At 44.4% G+C, this 25,249-nt stretch overlaps 1 protein-coding gene across 3 annotated transcripts in view; it reads right to left on the bottom strand.

The window, feature by feature from the left end:
- Nucleotides 1–25,249, bottom strand: part of ITCH (itchy E3 ubiquitin protein ligase) — a 133,455-nt gene that overhangs the window by 58,156 nt on the left and 50,050 nt on the right. For all 3 annotated transcript variants that reach the window (XM_073555408.1, XM_073555409.1, XM_073555407.1), the window contains exons 2-7: nt 11,632–11,719; nt 8,990–9,131; nt 8,514–8,638; nt 4,889–5,017; nt 2,309–2,351; nt 180–331 (exon numbers count right to left, since the gene is read on the bottom strand). In XM_073555408.1, the coding sequence (XP_073411509.1) occupies nt 180–331; nt 2,309–2,351; nt 4,889–5,017; nt 8,514–8,638; nt 8,990–9,131; nt 11,632–11,698 (658 nt within the window). In that variant the 5' untranslated portion in view covers nt 11,699–11,719. The remainder of the gene's footprint in view (nt 1–179; nt 332–2,308; nt 2,352–4,888; nt 5,018–8,513; nt 8,639–8,989; nt 9,132–11,631; nt 11,720–25,249) is intronic.

The following is a 25,249-nucleotide window of genomic DNA, read 5'->3' as shown; positions in this document are numbered from 1 at the left end:
ATAAGCAAGGGGTAGGTAGACCCTTATAGTAGTTGTAATGGAGACTATAACTATTGTCAACCAGCTTCCATGGATACAAGTACATTTTAGGCACTACCTAACAGAATTCCGCCTTTCATAGAGATAAGGATTTTTTGAAGGATTTAATCACAGTTGAAACTGAAGATTTGTCATCCTACCTGAGATAGATGCTCTTTGAGGGGTAGGTGGTGGTGGCCGCGATGGTCTAGGTGGTCTGTTGGGTTTGAACCCTCCATTGGACAAGGATGGTGAATTGGTGCCACTAGGTCTGCGATTTTCACTAGGACTTGTGCCATCTGTACTGTCAGCACTGAAAAACAACCTTGGATGAAGCGCCATCACACAGCAACAATTACTACAAATCCCAACAACATTCACCGCAGCAGTGACGCTCAAAATAGGATACATAGAAATACGTCAAGGGATCTCAAGACTCTGGCACTTGTGTCATTTTTCCATTTCTGCTGTATAGAAAAGGTCCATTGCTTCAGCCACTAAAATCTCAAGATCATTATTCACTAGTTACTCGGTAGTCAATAGGATTCACGCCACCCAAGATTTCTCACTACAGGGTGTGATATCACATAAAACAGGGTCTATCATATACTATAATTAGTGATGAGCGAGTATACTCGTTGCTTGGGTGTCCTCCGAGTATTTTGGCATGCTCAGAGATCTAGTTTTCGTTGACTCAGCTGCATGATTTGCAGCTGCTAGACAGCCGGAATACATGTGGAGATTCCCTAACAGGCATTCCTCGCATGTATTCAGCCTGTCCAGCAGTCGCAAATCATGCAGCTGCATCCACAGAAACTAAGGCTATGTGCCCACGTAGCGTTTTTTAAACGCTCAGGAAACGGGTTCTCCTTCCCAGAAAATGCGTTTTGTCGCGATTATTGCACGTTTTTTGCGCAACAAACGTGCATTTTTGAAGCGTTTTTTTCCGCGCGTCTTTTGGACTATAGAAAATAGCCAAAAACGCGGACCTAAGCGGAAATTAATGAACATGCTGCGTTTTTTACCGCTAAGTGTTTCCTTAGCGGTAAAAAACGCATCCATTGGCACAAAAAGGCCAAAATGCATTTAAACGAATCAGATGCTTCTTTTAAGCGTTTTTGATGCAGTTTGACCCCAAAAAACGCATCAAAAACGCTTAAAAAAAAACACTACGTGGGCACACAGCCTAAATCTCCGAGCACGCCAAAAATACTCGGAGGTCACCCGAACATGCTCGGAAAAACCCGAGCAACGAGTATACTCGCTCATCACTAACTATAAACCTCACTTTTAGTATGTCGATATTAATAACTAGGTGAATACATCTGTAATACTCTAATTGAAACAACTTAGCTCTGCTCCAAACAACATTAAGGTGAAGATCTGAAACTCCATATGAAAAGGTCCGTTTTCCCATGTGGCTATACAACCAGACCCCATTCTTCTTATGATACTACGTAGCTCAGCAGTTACTGCTTTCAGGCCTCAGGATAACAGTCTGGGCTTTCTTTCAATGTGTGAAACCAGTTTGGCATCATTTACATAAAAGTCCAGAAATATTAGTCCATCATCCCTTTAAAAAATATCTTCATTTAGCGCAAAAAAGCCTTCATTTCTGTACAAAAACCCATGCAAAAAAAAAACCCCATACAAAAAAATGCATATAAAAATGCGACAAAAACGTGTGCTCTTGCTGCAGCGTTTTCCTGCCAAGAGATGCAGAAACCTTGCAGAAATTTCTGCGAGCAAATACGCAACGTGCACACATAGCCTAAAGCTATGTTCACACGTTGCGTTTTTTTTTGCTGCAGTATTTTATGCAAACTAAAAGCTGTGTTTTACAGTACCAGCAAAAGCTATGGGAATTCAGAAATCTCATGCACACAAATAGTTTTTTATCCTGACTGAATTAAAAAATGCTGCAGTTTCCCAAAACTGCAGCAGGTCTCTTCTTTCAGCATTTTTTTCACCAATATTAAGCAACGAGTAAGCGCAAAAAAGCAGCAAAAATGCAGGTATCAGGTTGTTGCATTTTTGCAGAAAACTCAGAAACAGACACTAAACCATAGCAGAAAAAAAATTACATGCGAAAAAAAAAAAAACAGTTGCAAAACATGCTTTTTTAAGCAGCTTCTTTACTGCCAAGAAGGCAGGCTTTGCCTCTAGAAAAAAAAAGGAACAAAAACCACATGTGAGCATAGCCTTACAGTTTGCTATATCGGTCATGACTAAAAATGTACAGATAAACCAGATGTTAATGTACCATCTATAAATGTAGCATCGCACTTACCCAGCAGCAGCTGAATCCATCTGTACTCTTGAGTTATCAGAAGCTACACAGGAATAAAATGGGGAAATTATAAAAAATATCCCTGCAAATTCACCACAGACCTTATTAAAATGGAGCTACCTGTGCTAACGTATGTCAACCTAAAGGGGAAGAGTACGCTCTGCAAAATGTAGTGTTAAGGCTGGTTTCACATTAGCGTTTTTTAGCGCAGCGCATCGTGCGCGTCCATGCGCAATGCACCCATATGTTTAACATGGGGGCGCATGGTCTAGCGTTGTATGCGTTTTCGTGCGCATGCGGTTTTTTGTAGTGTGCGCCAAGGCACACCAGACGCAACCTGTTGCATTTTTGGTCCGCCCCAACCTGTGTCAAAAAAACGCATGCGCACGGAATGCGCCAAAATAACACATTACAGTCTATGGGTTTAAAATCGCATGCGTTTTAAGAGTTAACATGGCAAGAAACTGGTTAAAACGCATGCGCCTGAAAAAAGCAAACGCATGCAAACCGCATGATGCGGTTTTTTGCATGCGCTTCTATTGCGCATGAAGCGCAGCGCTAAAAAACGCTAATGTAAAACTAGCCTAAGAGAGGGCCCGTCAGCCCTACTGACAGGTCTGATTATTTGCAGTGGCTTGCAAAAGTATTCACCCCCTTTGGTTTTACCTATTTGGTAACATTACAACCAGTGCTTAAATATTTTTGTAATCCAATCTGTGTATGCTAAATGGTCTAAGTTGGTGAATGGAGAAAATTATAGACATAAATGTATGGAATAAAATAACTAAAAAATTGCATGTACATATGTATTCACCCCTTTTGCTATGAAGCCCCTACAAATTTCTGGCACAAGCAATTACCTTCATAAGTCACATGCTTAGCGAAAGGAAGTCCACCTGTGTGCAATCTAAGCGTCACATAGTCTGTCAGCATATACACACCTTTTCTGAAAAGCTACAGAGGCTGCAACACCATTAAGGAAGAGGCACAACTAACCAAGTAACACCATGAAGACCAAGGAGATCTCCAAACAAGTCAGGGCAAAGTTGTTGAGAAGTACAAGTCAGGGTTAGATTATAAATAAATATCCCAATCTCTGATGATCTCTCTGAGCACTATCAAATCTATTATCATAAAATGGAAAGAACATTTCCAACAAAACTCTCAGCCTGGGCAAGGAGGGCATTAACCAAAGAGGCAGCACAGAGACCAAAGATAATCCTGAAGGATCTGCAGAATTCCCAAGCAGAGACTGGAGTATCTGTCCACACAACCACAATAAGCCGTACACTCCATACAGATGGCGTTTATGGAAAAGTGGGAAGACAAAAAGCCTTGACTTACAAAAATTGTATGGGTCATTTTGAGTTTGCCAAAAGACATGTTGGAGACTCCCTAAAAGTATTGAGGAAGGTGCTGTTGTCAGAGGAGACCAAAATTGAATTTTTTGGCCACAAAAGGTAAACACTATGGCAACAAACCAACACAGGTGATCAACCCAAGAACACCATCCTCAGAGTGAAACATGCGAGGGGAAGATGGATTGTGTGAAATTCAGGGATATTCTTGAGCAAAACATTTTTCAGTCTGTCAGTGATTTAAGACTGGGACGGAGGTTCACTTTCCTTCAAGACAATGACCCAAAGCAAACTGCCTAGTCACACCACAATCCAATTGAGAATCTGTGGTGAGAATTGGAGATTGCTGTTCATCAGAGGAAACCATCTAACTTGAGGAAGCTAAAGCAGTTTTGACTTGAAGAATGACAAAAATCCAAGTGGCAATATGTGCAAAGTTCATGGTGACTTATCCAAAGCGACTTGCAGCTGTAATTGTTACAAAAGGAGGCTCTACAAAGTACTGACTTTAGAGGGGTAATTAGTTATGCACACTGAAGTATTCAGTTATTTTTCACAATAAAAAGAAAATTAAATTCTCACAGTTGTAGGCATGTTCTTTACATGAACTGATGCAAACCCCAGAAATTCTTGGTTGTGACATAGCAAAACACAAAAAATGCCATGGGGGGAGGGGAGAGGGAATGGGACTTTCACAAGCTACTATGTGTATATATTAAAATCTTGATAATAAAATGGTTGTAGGAAATCCCTTATAAGTATAGATAACTTTTACATAAAAAGTCCAACATAATTTAAAACACAAAATCTACAATACAAAGAATGTATTTTCTTTGCGTTTGTGAACTACACTTGCCGTATGAGCTGACAAAGACCCATAAGAAATGTCCATTGAGCGGCAATCACCAGACATAAGTCCAAAGCATGTCCATGTCAGCATACAATGGGATGGCATGCAACACCATACTCTCCACTTGGCAAATAAATATTTCAACATTGATTTAACTATTTCACGCAAATATCATGTTGCATACTTTTTTATTTTACAAAAAGGGAGCAATTAAGTCTGAGAAGAATTTAATTCACTTCTATAGTGCCATTAATTTCACAGCACCTTACGGACATTATCGGCATGGTGTGCATGTCATAACCATCTGTCATAACGTATACATAGAGAAGGAACTCCAAACAATAATTAGTTCTCTCTATGCTTACACCTTACCTGATACACAAGTGGCATCTCCGTTGGCTAACAGCTCGGGATCCACCTGCAGCCCATTCAGACACACCGAAAGGTCACCCACCGTCTCTCGGTCTCCTTGCAGCTGTAAATTGACCATCACTTCCTCCACTGAAATGGAAATCGTGCAAATATAGTTTTTACAATGTATTGTTTATATTAAAGATAAAATATCCCTCAATAAAGTGACTGTATTTGGACCTCAGGGAATTTCTAATCTTCTGATAAAATCTGTACCACAGCTATTATCACAGGAGATGCCAATCTAATATTCTCAGACTCTTTGGGTATGATCACAAGGCACAAATCAAGGGTGAACCGATAACATGCATTCAGCAACGAAATCCATGTGAAAAGTGGCCATAAACCTCCCAAGTGTTTTCTATGGGAACTTGTGCAACAGTATATACACAACAGCGATTGCTTCTGCCACAGATCCACATAGTAAAAAAAAAAAAAAAAATAAATAATCCAATGTCACTCATTGATATAGAATACACATGAAAACTACTGTACATCCCGTAGCCAAGAGAGGCTTACTCCCAATGAATGGAGCGATACGTGTATGAATCGGTGGCATGCTGAACTGCAATTCTGCAGGGGTCCCTGTCTGCGCATCTATAGTCTCACACAGGTATTCAGCCTCAAATTTGGAGTTCTTATTTGCACTTTAACCACAGTGTATATCCTCAATACTTGTTCTTCTACCTCATATGGCTCTTTTTGCACATATACAAGTGTTGAGATCCTATATATTTAATCACTGGATATTGTAATTTATCATGCACCTGGAAACTTTAGCTCAATCATTATTACACAGTATGTGCACACAGCATATAGTCAATTTTTTTTTTTTTTTTTTTTTACTTGGCCCCTCATTTTTCCACTTTTACTTTTTAGTATCCACGAGACGGCGCCATTGGATTATAGGGACCTTTATTTGTGAATCACTCTGCATGTCTTTTCTCCATGATCTACATCTAATATTTGTATTTACCTGTGACTAACATACTTGTATATGTATCTATGAAGACATTATCTGCTCAGGAATTACTCTGCCCTTATTTCCCCCTGCTATTAATTTTATTGGCTTTAATCACCAATTAAATAAAGATTCATTAATTTTATTATTTGGCTAAAACAAAGACCAACGGACGGCGTCGTTTAGGTAAAATCCAAGGACACCCAGAACACAGAGGGGGTATTACCGTATATACTCGAGTATAAGCCGACCCGAGTATAAGCCGACCCCCCTAATTTTGCCCCAAAAAACTGGGAAAACTTATTGACTCGAGTATAAGCCTAGGGTGGGAAATGCTCCATAGATTATTCCCCCATATGCTGCCCTCATAAGAAGCTCCATAGATTATTCCCCCATAAGAAGCTCCATAGATTGTTCCCCCATATGCTGCCCCCATTAGAAGCTCCATATTGTTCCCCCAGATACTGCCCCCATTAGAAGCTCCATATTGTTACCCCATATACTGCCCCCATTAGAAGCTCCATATACTGCCCCCATTAGAAGCTCCATATTGTTCCCCCATATGCTGCCCCCATTAGAAGCTCCATACTGTGCCCCCATATACTGCCCCCATTAGAAGCTCCATATTGTTCCCCCATATACTGCCCCCATTAGAAGCTCCATATACTGCCCCCATTAGAAGCTCCATATTGTTCCCCCAGATACTGCCCCCATTAGAAGCTCCATATTGTTCCCCCAGATACTGCCCCATTAGAAGCTCCATATTGTTCCCCCATATACTGCCCCCATTAGAAGCTCCATATACTGCCCCCATTAGAAGCTCCATATTGTTCCCCCATATACTGCCCCCATTAGAAGCTCCATATTGTTCCCCCAGATACTGCCCCCATTAGAAGCTCCATATTGTTCCCCCATATACTGCCCCCATTAGAAGCTCCATATACTGCCCCCATTAGAAGCTCCATATTGTTCCCCCATATGCTGCCCCCATTAGAAGCTCCATACTGTGCCCCCATATACTGCCCCCATTAGAAGCTCCATATTGTTCCCCCATATACTGCCCCCATTAGAAGCTCCATATACTGCCCCCATTAGAAGCTCCATATTGTTCCCCCATATACTGCCCCCATTAGAAGCTCCATATACTGCCCCCATTAGAAGCTCCATATTGTTCCCCCAGATACTGCCCCCATTAGAAGCTCCATATTGTTCCCCCAGATACTGCCCCCATTAGAAGCTCCATATTGTTCCCCCATATACTGCCCCCATTAGAAGCTCCATATTATTCCCCCATATGCTGCCCCCATTAGAAGCTCCTTAAGATTATTCCCCCCATGTGCTGCCGCTGCTGCTGCATGTAAAAATAAAAAAAATGACATACTCACCTCTCTGTCGCTGGGTGTCAGATTCTCACCTGTCCTGCGTCCATGGCTGCTCACCGCTATCTGCCACGTCATCAGTCAGTGACGTTCAGACTGCAGGGGGCGCGGCGCGCACTAATCACGTCACCGCGCCCTCTGCTGTCTGAAGTCACTGACCGATGACAGACAGCAGCAAGCAGCCATAGACGCAGGACAGGTGAGTATCGCTATACTTACCCGTCCTGACGCTGTCGCTTGAGTCCCCAGCTTCTCCGCGCTCTCTCTTCCTGCCTTCAGCGGTCACGTGGTGCCGCTCATTAAAACTCATGAATATGCGCATATTCATGAGTTTTAATGAGCGGCACCACGTGACCGCTGAAGGCAGGAAGAGAGAGCACGGGGAGAAGCTGGGGGCTCAAGACACAGCGTCAGGACGGGTAAGTATGACCTGACACCCCCGCCCCCCTCCCCCTCTGACCCCCCGGTGTATATGACTCGAATATAAGCCGAGAGGGGGACTTTCAGCCCAAAAAAACGGGCTGAAAATCTCGGCTTATATTCGAGTATATACAGTAATATTTTAAAACCGGGATAATGCATAAATGTCAAACAGATGGCGGTCCCAACTTTGGGATCCAACCCAACATGGAGAATGAAGGTTTGGTGATCTAATTTTGGAGACCGCCATCCATATACCCTAGTCATCTGACACTTAATCCCATGCTTAAACAGAGGTGGCATCTGTACCCATTAAGCATTTAGGGCATATCCTGCAAATATAAGAAGGTTTGGAGAGGAGATTAACCCTTTATCAAGATCCTTATCTGGAGTCATCCCAACAGATAACTCTTGCTTTCTATTTTTAACAAATATTTTAACTATTCAGCTATTAGAATACATATAAGAGTCACCTGTATTACATGACCTCCATAGCAATATGCACAACCCTTACATTTTGTACGAATATTTATGAAGCAAATAAATTATACATGGAGCCTTCTTACTGGTTACCTTTTATTTAGTAACTAGAAAGGAGATGCCAGCTGAACAGTAATGCCTATGGGAAAGATGCTTCTGTGTAGTCAGAGGGATCAGTATCTACTGTGAGCCTGGGTCACAAGAGTAATCAGGCGATTACTTCAGGGAACCGTACGCAAGCTGGTAACATCGGAAGGTGAACATAGCACTGATGAGACTACGGCAGGACCTGAATGCCCATGTTGCAATGTAATGTAATAGGAGTGAAAATGGGCTGTATACTCACACTTCATATTATTAGCTAGCAGGGTTTCCTGCAGGTTCAGCGATGCAGAGCCAAGGAGAGCATCTGATTTTAAGGTCTGATGGCTCCATACACGGAAACTTAACACACTGAATGGGGTGACAATGCTGCAGACGGAAGAGAAAGTTACATGTTATCTTTTACACGGGCAAAGAAAATCTGTGCAGACAGTGAGGCGAGACTACACCTCTATGCTGCAGCTACAGGAACATAAAAACCAGCTATGACTGCCCTATATGTAACATTATAGATTACTGCTCAACTACACAATACTGGAAATCCACCACCTAGAACACAAACACACACGACTAGTCCGGTCTACTAATACACCGGTAATAAACTGCACCGCTACAGCACTTAGGATATTTTGTGTCACCCTACCACCCACCCCATAATCTAAGTATTTCTCCCTCTCCCCACCCAGCCTTTAACCCCAACCACCATAGACAGACACTTACACAGTGAGGTGCTGCTTCCATTTAGGACTGTGGGTGTTATTCCGAGTTTCTGTTTTCTTTGATTGTCCATCGACTGACACTTCCACGTAAGGGTTTGGGCCAAACCAATTCTTTCTGCCGTCTTTCAGCTTGGCGGACATAACTAAGTTATAAAAACAATGGCAATACATTTTCATCAATCCTCCAAAAAAATGAGAAGTGAAAAACATTACTTAAAAGAAAATCACAAATTTTAAGGTGGCCATATAGAATAGCGCAAAACTAGCCGAAACTACCGCTACTAGCCAACTCTCCCCTCAGTGGCACATATAGGAGGCAAGATAGACTGGTCATGTTAAATTACACCACGAAAGAGCCCAATTGCCACAGGTTTCTGCTCCTGCCCTATTGCCCTCTCCTGGAGAACACATGTGCAGTGTTGGATGTGAGGATGAAGAGGAATAGCTCACTGACCAGACATTCGCTTGACAGCTTTGTTTATAGTGATAGACACTTAGCAGATTCCCGATTTCCAACAGAGGCAAGAGTCCTAAAGGGCATGTCACACTAAGAGATATCGCTAGCAATATCGCTATAACTAGTGACGTTATAGCCATATTGCTAGCGATATCTCTGTGTCTGATACTTACCAACGACCGGCTCCCCCGCTGGTTATCGCTGATCGCGCGAGAACGTTCAGGACTGTTTCTCGTCGTCTGCTTCCTGTGGCGCTTCCTGCTGTGAGGACGAGGGACGCGTGGAGCCGGGCGGGAGGACGCAGGATCGCCTGGTGTGACAGGTAAGTAGCGATCCCCGTCCCCAGCGATGTCGCTGGTGAGATCTGCCTATGTGGCAGCTCACTAGCGACCACTTAGCGATGTACCAGCGATCCTGACCGCATCATATCGCTGGTCGGGATCGCTGGTACATCGCTAAGTGTGACAGTACCTTCAGCCTCCAACACTGTATGGAGTTGGATACCGGTACTTTATGTACATAGTGACACTGTCAGATTTCCAATAGTAGGTAATTAAATCTGTAAATCAGTGGTGATCGCTGATCAGACTTCACCAGTATGATCTTCTTACATGTACCCTTGACATACAAGATCACTTTCACTGGGCGTCCCCTTTAAGCAAACATGATCAACATAACACAGCACAGTTGTGTCACACTATATCCAGAGCTTATTTCAAGAGTTTGAACATAATGTCCCCTCCACACACTAAATGGAACTATTCACAAATCCAATGTTTTTTTGGATCTGGTATTAACTGGAAAGCTGTGATCTTGCATTAACACCATCAGTGGTACTTAATACACGTGCTCACATTTTATAGTCTTAACCGCATGGTTTCCCTCTAAACAATTGTGATGTTTGCTGTGGAAATTCAGATCTGAATGTTGTGAAAAAGAATCTACATTACCTCTATAGAAGGTCTACCTTATAGAATGCACTTGCCTTTATTTCAACTAAGATAGACAGACAATAGACTATAGATATAGGGGATAAATAGATACTGTAGATATGGCTTGACAAAGGATTTTTATATCTGAAACGTTGCCACATCACTTTTTTGTGCTGTTTCTCCTTTTTTCAACTAGAGAGGATATGGGATAGATATGTGATAGATATGTGATAAATATATGATAGATATACATATACATTTATATCTAAGGGTAAGTAATGAGAACTAGCAAACAGAAGATAGAATAAAAAGATTGATTATTTCCGCTCTGCCACATATATGTATTGTGTAGTAATAATAGGGCAGAAGCAGAGCCCATGGAACTGTCTCAGATTGTGGCCGTTTGACCCTTGACCAACTAAGATAGCATGGCCAGAGATACTTTTATCCCTACTGACCCCCATGGACTGGCATGGCATCTAGGGGTGTAATGAAGGTCCCCAAGTCTGCCATCTTTGCTCACCAATCAAACCCTGATGGTTCCTAACCTGGACAGTGTTAGCTAAGGCATAATATACCACAATACAGAAGTATGTGTGTATTATATAATTGATCATGTGTAAAAATGGCAGCAAAAACAATGCCACAATTGTTATTTTTTGGGTAGAAAAAAAAAAAATGGAACAATCCATGATCAAAAGACTAGTAAGACACCATGTCAGAAGGTTTTTCCTACCCCATCTGAGAGCAACAAAAGGTAGGCGCAGAGAACTCGTTCCAGCAATGTGTCACTTACTTCGTGCAGTAGTTGGGATAAAACAATTATCTGCTGCAGATCTACCAGTTCTGAGCTCTGTGTAACCCCACCCACGCCACTAATTGACAGTTGTCTGTGTACTCTGTGCATAGGCAGGAAGCTGCTGATCAGTGGTGGGGCTATACAGTGCTCACAAAAATGGAGGACTACAAAGCAGCAGGTTTTCTAGTCCTATAATTCTAACCTTCTGCTGATAAAACAGCCCAGTAAGTGACACACTAATGGAATCAGGGTATCTGTCTCTACATCATGTTGCCCTCAAATTAAAACTGTAAAAACCTGGTAACAAATACCCTTTAAATTACTTCTATACAGAAAATTGTTTTTTTAGGGCAGCCATTCACAAATAAAAATAATGAGCCTCGCCTGGTAATCAATCGTCACTTCAGAGTACGCTGGAAGTTTCAAAGATATTTTTACTAAACCAATTCACTTACCAGTAACCTGAAGTTGTGATTTCATGGTAAAGCCATTTACTGTTGGTTTTGGTGTTCCGCCATCCATTTCCCACCTTCAAATCTGTGTCTGCAGATAAAAAACACAGAAGCCTAAGAATTATTTCACTACATCTAGTAATTTTTTCAGACTACTTTTTTTTTTTTTTAAAACTACCTTTTCTTCTACTCACTCCCCTTTGACAAGTCGAAAGGAAACACCTTGGTGTAAATTTATTCATACATTTCCAGTAGGAGTAACAAAGGAACATCAGAGATTTAAGAAAATATGCCCTGGGCGTAGCTATTTTATGAGGATTACAAGCAATTCACTGAAATAGTGAAGTCAGCCAACATGTCCTTTTTAAACTTAGATCAGGTGAGTCAAACTCATTTTCACCAAGGGCTACATCAGCTTTAGGCTATGTGCCCACGTAGTTTTAAGGTGCTGCGGATTTCTCACCGCGGATTTTGTAAAATCCGCAGGTCAAAAGACCTGCGGTTTACCTGCGGATTAGCCTGCGGTTTAGCCCTGCGGTTTCACACCTCATAATGGATAAGGTGTGAAACTGCAGCGGATTCCGCACAAAGAATTGACATGCTGCGGATTGTAACCCGCAGCAAATCCGCAGCATGTGCACAGCGTTTTCCAGTTTACCATTGAAAACAATGGTACTGTACAACGCAGCAGAAACTGCTGCGGACCCGCAGAGCCAGATCCGCAGCAGAATCCGCACCGTGTGCACATAGCCTCATGGTGGTCTTCAAAGGTCCGCTTGTAATTTTAAAGGGAATCTGTCACCCTTTTTTTTGACCATCAGCTACCGGCATTGACATCAGGGACTTATTTACAGCATTCTGTAATGCTGTAGATAAGCACCCGATGTAACCAGAAAGATAAAAAAAAAAGAGTTAGATTATACTCATCGGAGGGGGCGGTCCGGTCCAATTGGCGTCGCGGTCCAGTCCGGCGCCTCCCGTCTTCACAAGATGCCGTCCTCTTCTTCCCTTCCTGTAGTGGCTCCGGCGCACTGATCTGCCCTGTTGAGGGCAGAGCAGAATATTGCAGTGCGCAGGCGCCGACCTCTCCTGATGCCTGCGCACTGCAGGACTCTGCTCTGCCCTCAACAGGGCAGATCAGTGCGCCGGAGCCACTACAGGAAGGGAAGAAGAGGACGGCATAGTATGAAGATGGGAGGCGTCGGACCGGACCCCCCCTGGTGAGTATAATCTAACGTGTTATTCTTCTCTTTCAGGTTACATCGGGGGCTTATCTATAGCATTACAGAATGCTGTAGTTAAGTCCCTGATGTCAATGCCGGCAGCTGAGTCAAAAAAAGGGTGACAGATTCCCTTTAAGGGCTCATGCAAACACGGTAAGAACAAGGACTGGCCATGGGCTGTAGGAGAGCGGTCCCTGGAAAATAAGGCCAAGAGCATCGTCCCTGGGGAGTAGGGCCAAAAGAGACTGAAGCCTGGGCAAAGAGCGCTGTGCCAGAAATCAGGGTCCAACATGAAACCAATAAAAGTGCTGGTTGACTCTGTTCACAGTTTGTGCTGGCTGACTGCGCTCCCTTGGTTTCAATGATGGCACTCACTCCTTATGCTGGTGTCACCTCTATTAAGCGCTATGTCCGCTGAGATTCCAAGATAGCACCCCCCCATGCAGGATCCGCCCATCGGCCAAGCACTGGCTGTTTCGATGTAGGACACAGCCATTACACAGTGAAGAGGGTGACACCATCAGAGGGGGGCGGGTGCCATCTTAGATTTTGACCTCTGGGCACACTTCCACAGTGCTCCAACTGGCTCTCTGTACAGGTAAAAAACGGAGAGCAGGTCCTTCTGTGTCCTAACCGCACGGGCTACGTAAAATTACATGGTGGGCTTAATTTTGTCCCTGGGTATGAGTTTAACGCCTCTGACTTAGCGGAAAAGTCACCACGACAGACATCTTTGGATATAGGAATAATACAATTTACATGTAAAATAACTATGAAGTATGCGTCAACAAATGCCACTAGATTTGAAATGCACGATAACAAACTTACAACCAGAATGGACTGGTCGTGTGAGACTAAAATATAAAAATACACCGAGCACCCGAATAAAATAAATATTAACTCAGTGTGCATATTAATGTATCCAGGAGTGCCCACTGCCATCTCCCGCTGGAATGTAGGAAACCCAGAAATAACGCACAGAATGACAGCACTAGTAAGGAAGAGCAAATTGTGAATTCTGCTAGAATTACCTAGCGTGCTCTCCATACACCATCGCAATTCAAGGAAATGTCTACAAATCTTAATCTTCAACTTCAAGATATAAAAGTCTGAATGACAAAAAGTCATTACAAGGACCACAGAAGAGAAAATGAGGCAAATAGCAACACTCGGCTCATGCACAAAGCAGATAATAAACTATTCAATGGACTCATTAATAATCAATGGTGCTCATGTACGTGCAAGGAAAGTGAGCCTACAACTATGCAGAAACTCACCAGCCCTCTGGATACAAGCATGCAGCAGGTTCTTACTCCAGGTCAAGAGCTTCTACGATAACCCTTAACCACATGTCTATTATCCTAGTAATCACTAACATTCCTCATGGAAATAATTCTAGAGAATCTTTGCTTAGAACTTGAAAGGAGTTGTCCGGCCTAAATTGTGTGACTGCGGACTCATTAATCCCCCCCAGCGCACGCACTGTGTGCTGAGGATTCGCTGGTTTCTGAGCCGGGAACAGCAGGCACGTATGCGCTATGCAGAGCCCGTTTAGTGGGCACGGCTTCGTCCCATACACTTGTATAGAGCGAGGCCATGCCTCTTCCAGTGATGCACCCGTTCACAGGCCGCGGCTTCATTCGATACAAGTGTATGAAGCGAGGCCACAACTAGACTGCCTCTGGCTGGGAGTATGCATAACGAATACCGGCAGTCCCGGCTCAGAAACCGGTGAATCCTAGCAGCGCACAGTGCTTGGATTCACAGAGTGAGTGCAGAATTTTCATTTTAGACCGGACAACCCGTTTAAATTTGTGTGGTCCTCTGTTGTTCCTCCTACAAGTATATGAATACACTGACAACTGGGTGTAACCAACTGAGGGTGATCAGTGCAACAGTATCAGATTGTGTAAGGACTTGCCCCTATGACATGGGGTAGAGCAGAGCACAGTTTATACTTGACAGATTTGCAGGTGGAATAACAGAAGAACAGTGCAAGCAGAAGAATCTGGGGTATAAGACAGTTCAAGAGTGGTGACAGATGCACTTTAACCCCATTAGTGACAGAGCCAATTTGGTACTTAATACCCGGGCCAATTTTTACAATTCTGACCACTGTCCCTTTATGAGGTTATAGCTCTGGAAAGCTTCAACTATCCCACTGATTCTGAGATTTTTTTTTTTCCGTGACATATTGTACTTCATGTTAGTGGTAAAACTTCAATTTGACCTCCGCTTTTCTTCATAAACGCAAATTTGGCAAAAATTTAGAATATTTTGCAATTTTCAAACTTAATTTTTTTGTGCCCTTAATTCAGAGATTCATATCGCATAAAACAGTTAATAAATAACACTTCCCACATGTCTGCTTTACATCAGCACAATTTTGGAAACAATATTTCAGGAAGTTCGAAGGGTTAAAAGCTGACCAGCGATTTCACATTTTTCCAACAAAACTTACAAAACAATTTTTTAAGGGGCCAGATCACATTTGAAGTGAGTTTGGGGAGTCAATGACAGAAAATACCCAAAAGTGACACCATTCTAAAAACTGCATCCCTAAAGGTGCTCAAAACCACATTCAAGAAGTTTATTAACCCTTCAGGTGCTGCACAATTACTAAAGCAACGTGGAAGGGAAAAAAAAAAACTTTGGAACCAAAAACTTTTTTATTTTCACAAGGGTATCAGGAGAAAATGAACAAAATTTGTTGTGCAAATTTTCCTAACTACGCCAATACCATACCCAATATGTGGGGATAAGCCACTGTTTGTGTGTTAGGCAGGGCTCAGAAGGGAGGGATCACCATTAGACTTTTTGAACGCAAAACTGGCTGGAATCAATGGTGGGCGTCATGTCGCATTTGGAGACCCACTGATGTACCTAAACAGTGGAAACCCAACTCCAACCTGTGACGTCTGCCTGCGGTCTGGGCTGCAGCCGGACAACACCCAGAGAAACACTGATACCCTTTACCCCTATACAGGGATCTGGATTTATAGCAGAGCCCAGGAGGTGCTGTCTGAATAGGAGCAAAGACCAGAGCAGGACGGTCGCCAGAAAGGTGTTCCAACACAGGACACAGAGGCAATGATATCCGAGACTAAACCAGTCAGGCAGAAATGGTATAAGCACGGTAGACAGAAGCAAAGACAGATACCAGGTCGAAGCCAGAGTCATAAACCAGGAGAGTCGCAGAGGTACCGAATCGTTAGACAGAAGCAGAGTCAGAATCCAGGCCGAAGTCAGTGTCATAAACCAGGAGAGTCGCAGAGGTACAGAATCGTTAGGCAGAAGCAGAGTCAGAATCCAGGCCGAAGTCAGTGTCATAAACCAGGAGAGTCGCAGAGGTACAGAATCGTTAGGCAGAAGAAGGGTCAGAAGTCCAGGCAAAAGTCAGAGTCAGTCAACAGTAATTCACACAGTAACACGCAGGGGAACCAAGAATATATCCGGCGGCCTGCAAGAGCAGTCCCAAGGTATTTGAGGGATCAGGTCATCCCTTACAGGCCCGTGGCCTGATGATGTCATCCGGACCGCCCCCAGGACCAGGCTGGATGGTAATGCACCAGCCCCTTCATGACTGACCGAGGAGCGAAGCCTGCGTCCAGCGGACGCCTGCGCAGGAGCCTCATGACTATCGCCGCCACCACTCGGGGTTGAAGCACAACGCCTCCCAGAGACCAAGGCCGAGACTGCAGGCCACGGGTCAGACGGTGATAGGACAGTCCGGCGCCTCCTAGTGGTCGAGGCCGGAACAGCAGGCCCTGAGTCTGACGGTGATGTGATAGTCCGGCGCCTCCTACTGGCCGAGGCCGGAACAGCAGGCCCTGAGTCTGGCGGTGCCGTGACACAACCCTAACAGTCCTAACCCCAATCCTAACCTTACCTAGCCCCAATCCTAACCCCAACCCTAGCTATAACCCCAACCATAACTCTAACCTTAGCTCAACCCTAACTATAACCCCAACCCTAGCTCTAACCCCAACAATAACCCTAACGGAAAAATGGAAATACTTTTTATTATTTTTACCTAATTAAGGGGGTGATAAAGGGGGGGGGGTTGATTTACTGTTTTTTTTTTAATTTAGATCACTGCGACAGGGTCTATCACAGTGATCAAAATGAATCACCCGGAAAAATTTCGTTGTTGCCGGCCGATCTCGGCGGGCACACTGCACATGCGCCCGCCATTTTCTTCCTGGAAAACGACGCCGACAGACATCACTGGGGGATGCAGGAGGGTCCAGGGAACCCATTTCTCTCTCCTCTGATGTACTAGATCACATAAGAGGAGAGAGAAATTAAATGGGAAATCAGACTTTTTTTTGGCAGTCGCCGTTATTCCGTGAATATCGGTGATTGCAACACTGGGGTCAGTAAAAACCGACCCAAATCATGTTCTCCGAGGTCTCAGCTACTCCAGGTAGCCGAGACCCCGGAGAATATCTGAAGTTGGGGGGTGATATACACTTGTTTCTCAGCGCCGTTAAAAAGTGGTGCTGAGGAATAAGTAGCCTTAACTACGGCCTTTAAAAGGCATATCGGCGGTCGCTAAGAGGTTAAATGGGTTTACAGAATTAAAGATATAGAAATATAGTTTTTTGGCTGTGTGAACATGAATATAAAATATGTGGCATTCCAATATCTGTTCTTGGGTACTGAAAATCCAAAAACTCTTCTTATTGGTATGAATAGAAAACGTTCCAGTTGGTTAATTAAAATGCCATGGTAGTTGATAAAACAACTAGTTTCAGGTAGTGAAACCCTTAATCATGTTACCATAGAATGGGAAGGGTTGGAACATACAGCTCTGGCAAAAATTAAGAGACCACTGCACAGTTTTATAAAAATCAGCTTCTCTACATGTCTGACAGCCATTCCATTCCAGTGTCAGTTGAATTGCAACCAGAGTACACCTCATTCTACTTAATGTGCTTCTGATTGGGTGATCACCTGAACCCAATCTTATTTTCTGAAGGAACGTATAAAAAACCCTGCTGTGGTGTTCACAATCCTCTTGCAATATTACAAGTTGGAACTTTTAACCATGCCAAAGGAGTTGAGAAAAGTCTTGAGTGACTAAAAGAAGGGCTCAATTCTGGCTTTACTAGCCAGGCATACAATGCACGGACACTTCCTGTGCTCTGGATCTCCAAACAGTGCATGGGGTGAGTTGGACACTATCTTTACAAATTGATAGTTTAGTGAGCCCACCTCAATTATAGACGTAGTATAAAGTTAGAAAAAGGTGTCTGCTTTCTTTAAGAAATAGACCAGCGGCACGGTGCTGCAGCTTTGATTTGGTTTTCTTTTTGCAGGTCTGAAGTGATGTCCTCCCTGTGGCATTGCTTCAGATAGCACCACTCCTCTACTACACACAAGGTCAAAATTGTTGGTACCTTTTGTTCAATGGCAGAAAAACCCACAATGGTCACAGAAATAACTTGAATCTGACAAAAGTAATAAATAAAAAATCTATGAAAATGAACCAATGAAAGTCAGACATTGCTTTTCAACCATGCTTCCACAGAATTTAAAAAAATAAATAAATAAAACTCATGAAATAGGTCTGGACAGAAATGACGGTACCCTTAACTTAATATTTTGTTGAACAACCTTTTGAGGCAATCACTGCAATCAAACAATTCCTGTAGCTTTCAATGAGACTTCTGCACCTCTCGACAGATATTTTGGCCCACTCCTCAAGAGCAAACTGCTCTAGTTGTCTATTGTGTGAAGGTTGCTTTTTCCAGACGGCATGTTTCAACTCTTTCCAAAGATGCTCAATAGGATTTAGGTCAGGGATCATAGAAGGCCACTTCAGAATAGTCCAATGTTTTCCATTTAGCCATTCTTGGATTTTTTTAGTTGTGTGTTTTGGGTCATTGTCCTGTTGCAAGACCCATGACCTGCGACTGAGACCAAGCTTTCTGACACTGGGCAGCACATTTCTCTCTAGAATCCCTTGATATAGTCTTGAGATTTCATTGTACCCTGCACACCCTGTACTAGATGCAGCAGAGCAGCCGCAGAACATAACAGAGCCTCCTCCATGTTTCACAGTAGGGACAGTGTTTTTTCCGTCTGAACATATAGCCGATGTGCCTTGCCAAAAAGTTCCATTTTTGTCTCATCTGTCCATAGGAAATTCTCCCAGAAGCTTTGTGACTTGTCAACATGTAGTTTGGCAAATTCCAGTCTGGCTTTTTTCATGATATTTTTCTTTTTTCCAACAATGGTGTCCTCCTTGGTTGTCTCCCATGAAGTCCACTTTGGCTCATATGACGGATGGTGCGATCTGACACCGATCAAGTTATTTCTGTGACCATTGTGGGTTTTCCTGTCATTAAACTAGGGGTACCAACAATTTTGACCACGTGCACGGTATATTCATCAATGCCAACGTGGCGTAACTCAGGCCTGCCCTTTACCCTACCTGTGCTATAGGTGTATTAAAGGGAATGTGAAAAATGAGGATGAACGAACTCATGGAGATCAACATCCAACACTGCGGAGACACACCATCACATGTTTCTCAAAGCAGTGATTCTAGCGCAATGCCCCCATCCCTTATGGGAAATATGTAAAAACATGCAAAACACAAGCCGCGGAGACACCTTCACATGTTTCTCAACGCAAGCAATGACTAGCCAGGTCTTTCCCCGGGAAGGAACAACCACGGGAAGGGCAGTCTCCAATGAAGGAAACCACCTTTGCCAAAACATGGTATATCCATCCACAGTCAGCTGTTTCGGGGTATTGCCCCTCATCAGTGTGGAGTAGGAAACTGGCCAGTAGGAGCAATGCCTATAGAAGACTGTGAAAAATGAGAATGTAGGAACTCATGGAGATCAACATCCAACACTGCGGAGACACCATCACATGTGACCCAACATCATACTGCTTTCAGTTTACATAACAAAAACTAGTGACAGAGACCCTGATTCCAGTGTGTCAATTAACAAGGCTGCTTGCTGTCGTTTCAATAAAAATCAGTTTTAAATCAGCCAATTATCTTCATTAGAGGACTTGTTGATTCAAGCCATGTCGTCGTCCTTGTCTGTGTAACCTAGCCCCAACATGGATTGTCAGCTTTCTGTATATACTTTGCAAAGGTAGAAAACTGCCAATTAGTGGTATTGGCAGGATTACACAGAGATCAGCATTAAAAAAAAATGGTAGATTAACAGCAGGGATTTTATTACAAAAAAAAAAAAAAAAAAAAATCAAGCAGCTAAGTGATACAATGAAGGAATCAGGGATTTTGCCCCTACATCATGTTGGTCTGAGATTACATAGCAAAAGCCTGCTTACAGATGCTCTCAGATTACATAGCAAAAGCCTGCTTACAGATGCTCTTTAAAGGCATCAAAATACATAAATTGCTCAGAGATTGGCAGCCCAATGTCCTATTGAACACAACCCAATAGTGTACACAATTTCTATTAGTACTAGGTACATTTCACAGTAATAAACGCTGAGGGACAGTGCAAGGAAAACGTTTTTGATTTACTTGTACTAATGTAGGACGTGTCCAGCATTAATTCTAAAAAAAAAAAAAAATGCCCGAACACCCAAATAATACATCTTGTATAGTTGTCTCTAATCTGACAATCCATGTAGTTCACCTTAGTCATAAAAGGCTGACTTCTTGGCCATCAAGTCTTCACTCCAAACCCTAAAAGTTTCTAGCCACTCAAATAAGTGCTGGGATAGATGGGCATGAGGAAACCATTGAATGGACACATACATAGGACAAAAGGGATTTATAAAAAGGGATCCTGTGGGGGAAGAACTATTTTATCTAATGGCCTGTGGAGGAAGACAGGAGCACAGGAGGGAGAGCCTATGCTGACTGCAATTCACACCTGGGAGATTCTGCTCCTTCATGGTCATGTGGGAGAAGCTGGAGCTTGTATAGAGAATGGGAAAAGACCAAAACTCCTGAGTGTGTAAAGAGGCTGAAAGGGATGAAAATTGTATTAGAGAGCTGCATTTCTGATCTGATGTAGTTATGTAGTTAAAATAATGAGTTAAAGGTGTGTAGAATCTTTATAGGAGAGACTCATCCACAGACTCAGAGGCAGCTAGTAAACAGGTCAGATTATATTTTTACCCGACGATCGTGCCTGTATCCTGGTCGGAATGCCTTCTTGATTAATGTTATTGCTATTCAGGGAAAGTATGCCAAGGTACTGTGAAATGGAAGAGAGCTGTGTTGACAAAACATAAGAGTGAATCACAGATGCGGAAAATAGGTTTTAATTCTACCAGTAATGATGTTTCCGGGAGTCCATCCTGACAGCACCATGGAGGATGTCCTCCTCCTCCTTACAGGGACAGGAGAGCACACGAGAGGTTAAAAGGCCCCGCCCCACACCTCTTCCCTCAGTGATTTAACGAGTACCACAGCGTGGATAATGCAATAATTCTTTTAATGATACCATCATATTACATCATATGACATAACATAAACAGGGAGGGAACTACCTGTGCTGTCAGGATGGACTCCTGGAAACATCATTACCGGTAGGTCTAATACCTTTTTTCCAGGACATCCCCCTGACAGCACCATGGAGAGTACCAAAGCACCTCCTCAGGGTGGGTTCACTGCCTGGAGAACCTTTCTCCCGAATGCAGTATGTTGGCCTGATAGCACATCAAGCTTGTAGTGCTTGCAAAACGTATTAAGGCTGGCCCAGGTTGCCGCTCTACAAATTTGCTCGACTGAGGCGCCTGTGCGCTCAGCCCAGGAGGCCGAAACTGCCCTGGTAGAATGGGCTCTTAAGGAATCTGGCGGGCTGGCGCCTTCCAACTGGTAGGCGTCCGAAATTACCGAGGTGATCCATCTTGCAATGGACGCCTTAGAGGCTTTTTTCCCTTTATTTCTACCCCCAAAGAGAATGAACACAGGTTTGGGTCAATACGCCAGTCATTGGTGGCCTCTAGATAGCTTATAACTGCCTGTCTTACGTCTAGAGAGTGGAGACGCTGTTCCTTCCCGTTGCGGGGATTGCTGCAGAAGGATGGTAACACTATCTCCTGATTTATATTCTGGTAAGAGGCTACCTTGGGGATAAACGCCGGATCTAATCTTAAGATTATATGATCTTCTCTGATCTGGAGATATGGATCTTTGGTGGACAGGGCCTGGATCTCTTCTATTCTTTTGGCCGTGGTGATGGCTACAAGGAAAGCCGTCTTCCGAGTGAGAGTTGAAATGGTAATCCTTTCACTAGGGATGCAGGGGTCCCTACATAAGGATCTGAGTACCAGGCCGAGGTCCCATGGCGGGGTGAGCTGCCTAATTGTGGGGCGAAGATGCTGCGTGGCCTTAATGAATCTTACCACCCAAGGATGGGAAGCTAAAGGGTAGTCAAAGAAGGAGCTCAAGGCCGAAATCTGGACTTTTAACGTGCTGGGTTTAAGGCCCTTATTATACCCCGACTGTAGAAAGTCTAGAACACTAGGGAGGTCGGGGGTACCTGCCAGGAGGTCGGACCTGCCACCTTCCAGGCAGTATCTCTTCCAAATCTTCCGGTAGATTGCAGATGTTACCGGCTTCCTGCTGGCCAGTAGAGTGGATATGACCTGATCGGATAAGGCCTTTGCTCTCAAGATGTTCCGCTCAGGATCCATGCCGAGAGGTGTAGTCTTGCTGAATCTGGGATCGGGCCCTAGTGGATGATGTCCTCCTTCAGGGGCAGCTCGACTGGGTTTCCTACTGCCATGGCCCCTAGCAGCGGAAACCAACTCCTCCTTGGCCAGTATGGCACTATCATTATCACCGTCGTGTGGTCCTCGCGGATCTTCCTGAGTACCAACGGTATAAGCGTCAGTGGTGGGAATGCGTACAGGAGGGGTTCCCTCCAGGCCTGGCTCAGGGCATCCACTCCATCCGGGTGGTCCGCCGGGTTCAGGGAGTAGAATCTGGCAGCCTTTGAGTTCTTCCAGTTTGCTTACAGGTCTATACTGCGGATCCCCCAACGCTGACATAGTTGATGAAAGATCTCTCCGTTTAGTTCCCACTCTGTCAGGCAGAACTGCTGTCTTCTTAGGTAGTCTGCCACTACATTCTGAGAACCCTCCAGGTGGATTGCCGTTACTGAGAGGACAACCTCTTCTGCCCAAGTGAATATTCGTCCTGCTAGTGCCTGGAGTGGTCGATGTCTCGGGCCTCCCTGGTGCTTCAGGAACAAGACTGCCGTTGTATTGTCGGACAGTATTCGGACGTGTCGATTTCTCACTACCGACCGGTTCTGACGCAGGGCTTCCCAGACCGCATAGAGCTCCCTGAAGTTGGAGGATCTGTTTCTGATGCTGACTGGCCATCTTCCCTGGAAAATTCTTCCTTCTACATGGGCTCCCCATCCCCACGTACTGGCGTCTGTAATGATTACCACGTATGGCGAGGTTGTCCATAGCACGCCCACCTGTAAGTTTCTGGGCTGTATCCACCACCGTAGAGATCTTTTTACCGGATCTGGCAATGATATGGGCCCGTCTAGTGAATCCTCACGTCTGTCCCATCTTGCGAGGATTTCTTTTTGCAGGGGCCTCGAATTGAACTGGGCACATCTGACGCACGGAATGCAGGACGTCATCAGGCCCAGGACCTCCATTGCCCCTCTTATGGAGGAGCGATGTTTTAAGAGCTGCGGAATTTGTTAGCGCTATATAAAAATAAAGATTATTATTATTATTATTATTATTAAAGAGGCTCTTGGCTCTGTCCTGAATGATCCGCTGCTTTTTTTCTGGTAGCAGGGATACTCTGCTTCTTGAGTCTAGAAGGACTCCCAGGAAGATTTTCCTGCTTTCTGGCTTTAGGTCTGACTTCTGTTCGTTGATAAGCCAGCCGAGATACTCCAATGTTCTGATCGTTCGGCTCCTGTCCTGAATGAGCCTCTCTTCTGATCTTGCGACTAGGAGAAAGTCGTCTAGGTATGGTATTATAGTGACCCCCTGGTATCTCAGGTAGGCCACTACCTCTGTTACCAGCTTTGTAAATATTCAGGGGGCTGAAGCCAGCCCGAATGGAAGGCATTGGAACTGGAAGTGGCAGGTCCGGGCCGGTAGTCTGATTGCGAATCTTAGCAGGCTCTGAGATGAGGGATGGATGGGGACCTGATAATACGCACTCTTCAGGTCGAGGGTACACAACGGCATTCCTGTCTATAAGATGAATTGCTGAACGTATTGATTCCATCCGAAACCTTTTGTATACCACCCAGGCATTTAGAGGTTTCAAGTTTATGATAGTTCTGGCCTCGCCAGATAGTTTTGTAATGGAGAACAGGGAGGAGTAATGACCCTTTCCCCTCTCCGACTGCGGAACTGGCACTATGACCTTTGACCTGAGCATGTTCTGTAGGTCTGCCCACATGGCAGAGCCTTCCGGGACTACGGTGGGGGCAATGTATCTGTCGGGGGAGAGGAACAACATTCTATGCTGTAACCTTCTGCGATGGTTCTGAGGACTCACTGGTTGCGAGTTACCTAGCCCCACCTCTCTGCGAAGTGTCACAGTCTTCCCCCGACGCCAATGGCGTCATTGCCTTCTGGACCTGGAGGTTGATGCAAAAAGAGGGGCTTTGCTTCTCCCCCCCCCCCCCTTGGCTCTGAACGTTTCAATAGGAGCTTTTATTGGATCTACCCTGGCTCCTAAAGTCGGCCTGTCTCCGGAAAAAGGGCCCCCTCCGAAGGGACTGGGGACGCTTGGGTTTTTCCTCTGGAAACCCTTTGTTTTTGTCAGACACCTGCTCTAAGATGCTATCTAGAGCTGGTCCAAACACCCTTGAGCCTGAAAAGGGAATGGAGCAAAGCTCCGCCTTTGAAGCATTACCCCCCGACCAGGACTTTAGCCAAACCGCTCGCCTAGCTGCATTGGAAAGGGAGCTGTTTCTGGCTGCAAATCTTACTGATTCGGCCGACGTATCGGAAAGAAACGCCGTGACTGATTTCATCAGGGGGAGGGAAGCTAGGATCTCGGATCTAGAGGTCTTGTTGGTTAAGTGTTCTTCCACCTGCCCCACCCATAGGAACATGGACCTGGCCACCGAGGTGGCTGCTATGTTAACCCTAGTGAGGGCAGCCGCCGTTTCCCATGTTCTCTTTAACAGGACATCCGCCTTCCTGTCCATCGGGTCTCGGAGACTTGACAAGTCCTCGAAGGGGATGGCGGTCTTTTTGGTAACCTTGGCTACAGGAACATCGATCTTAGGAATTTCCTCCCACAACCGAGTTTCCTCTGGGTCAAAAGGCAGTCGGCTCTTAAAGTCCCGGGACAGCACGAGTCGACGTTCTGCCTCCTTCCACTCTTCTAGGACCATTGTCTTAATGTGCTCACTTACAGGGAACACAGTCTGTCTCCGAGCAACCAGTCCCCCAAACAT

This window comes from Dendrobates tinctorius, unplaced genomic scaffold (genome assembly GCF_039654945.1).
Source record: "Dendrobates tinctorius isolate UK_male_01 unplaced genomic scaffold, ASM3965494v1 ptg000223l, whole genome shotgun sequence".
In the NCBI taxonomy this organism is placed as follows: domain Eukaryota; kingdom Metazoa; phylum Chordata; class Amphibia; order Anura; family Dendrobatidae; genus Dendrobates; species Dendrobates tinctorius.
Note: the sequence above shows the minus strand (reverse complement) of the source record. Positions and strands in the feature narration are given on the sequence as shown.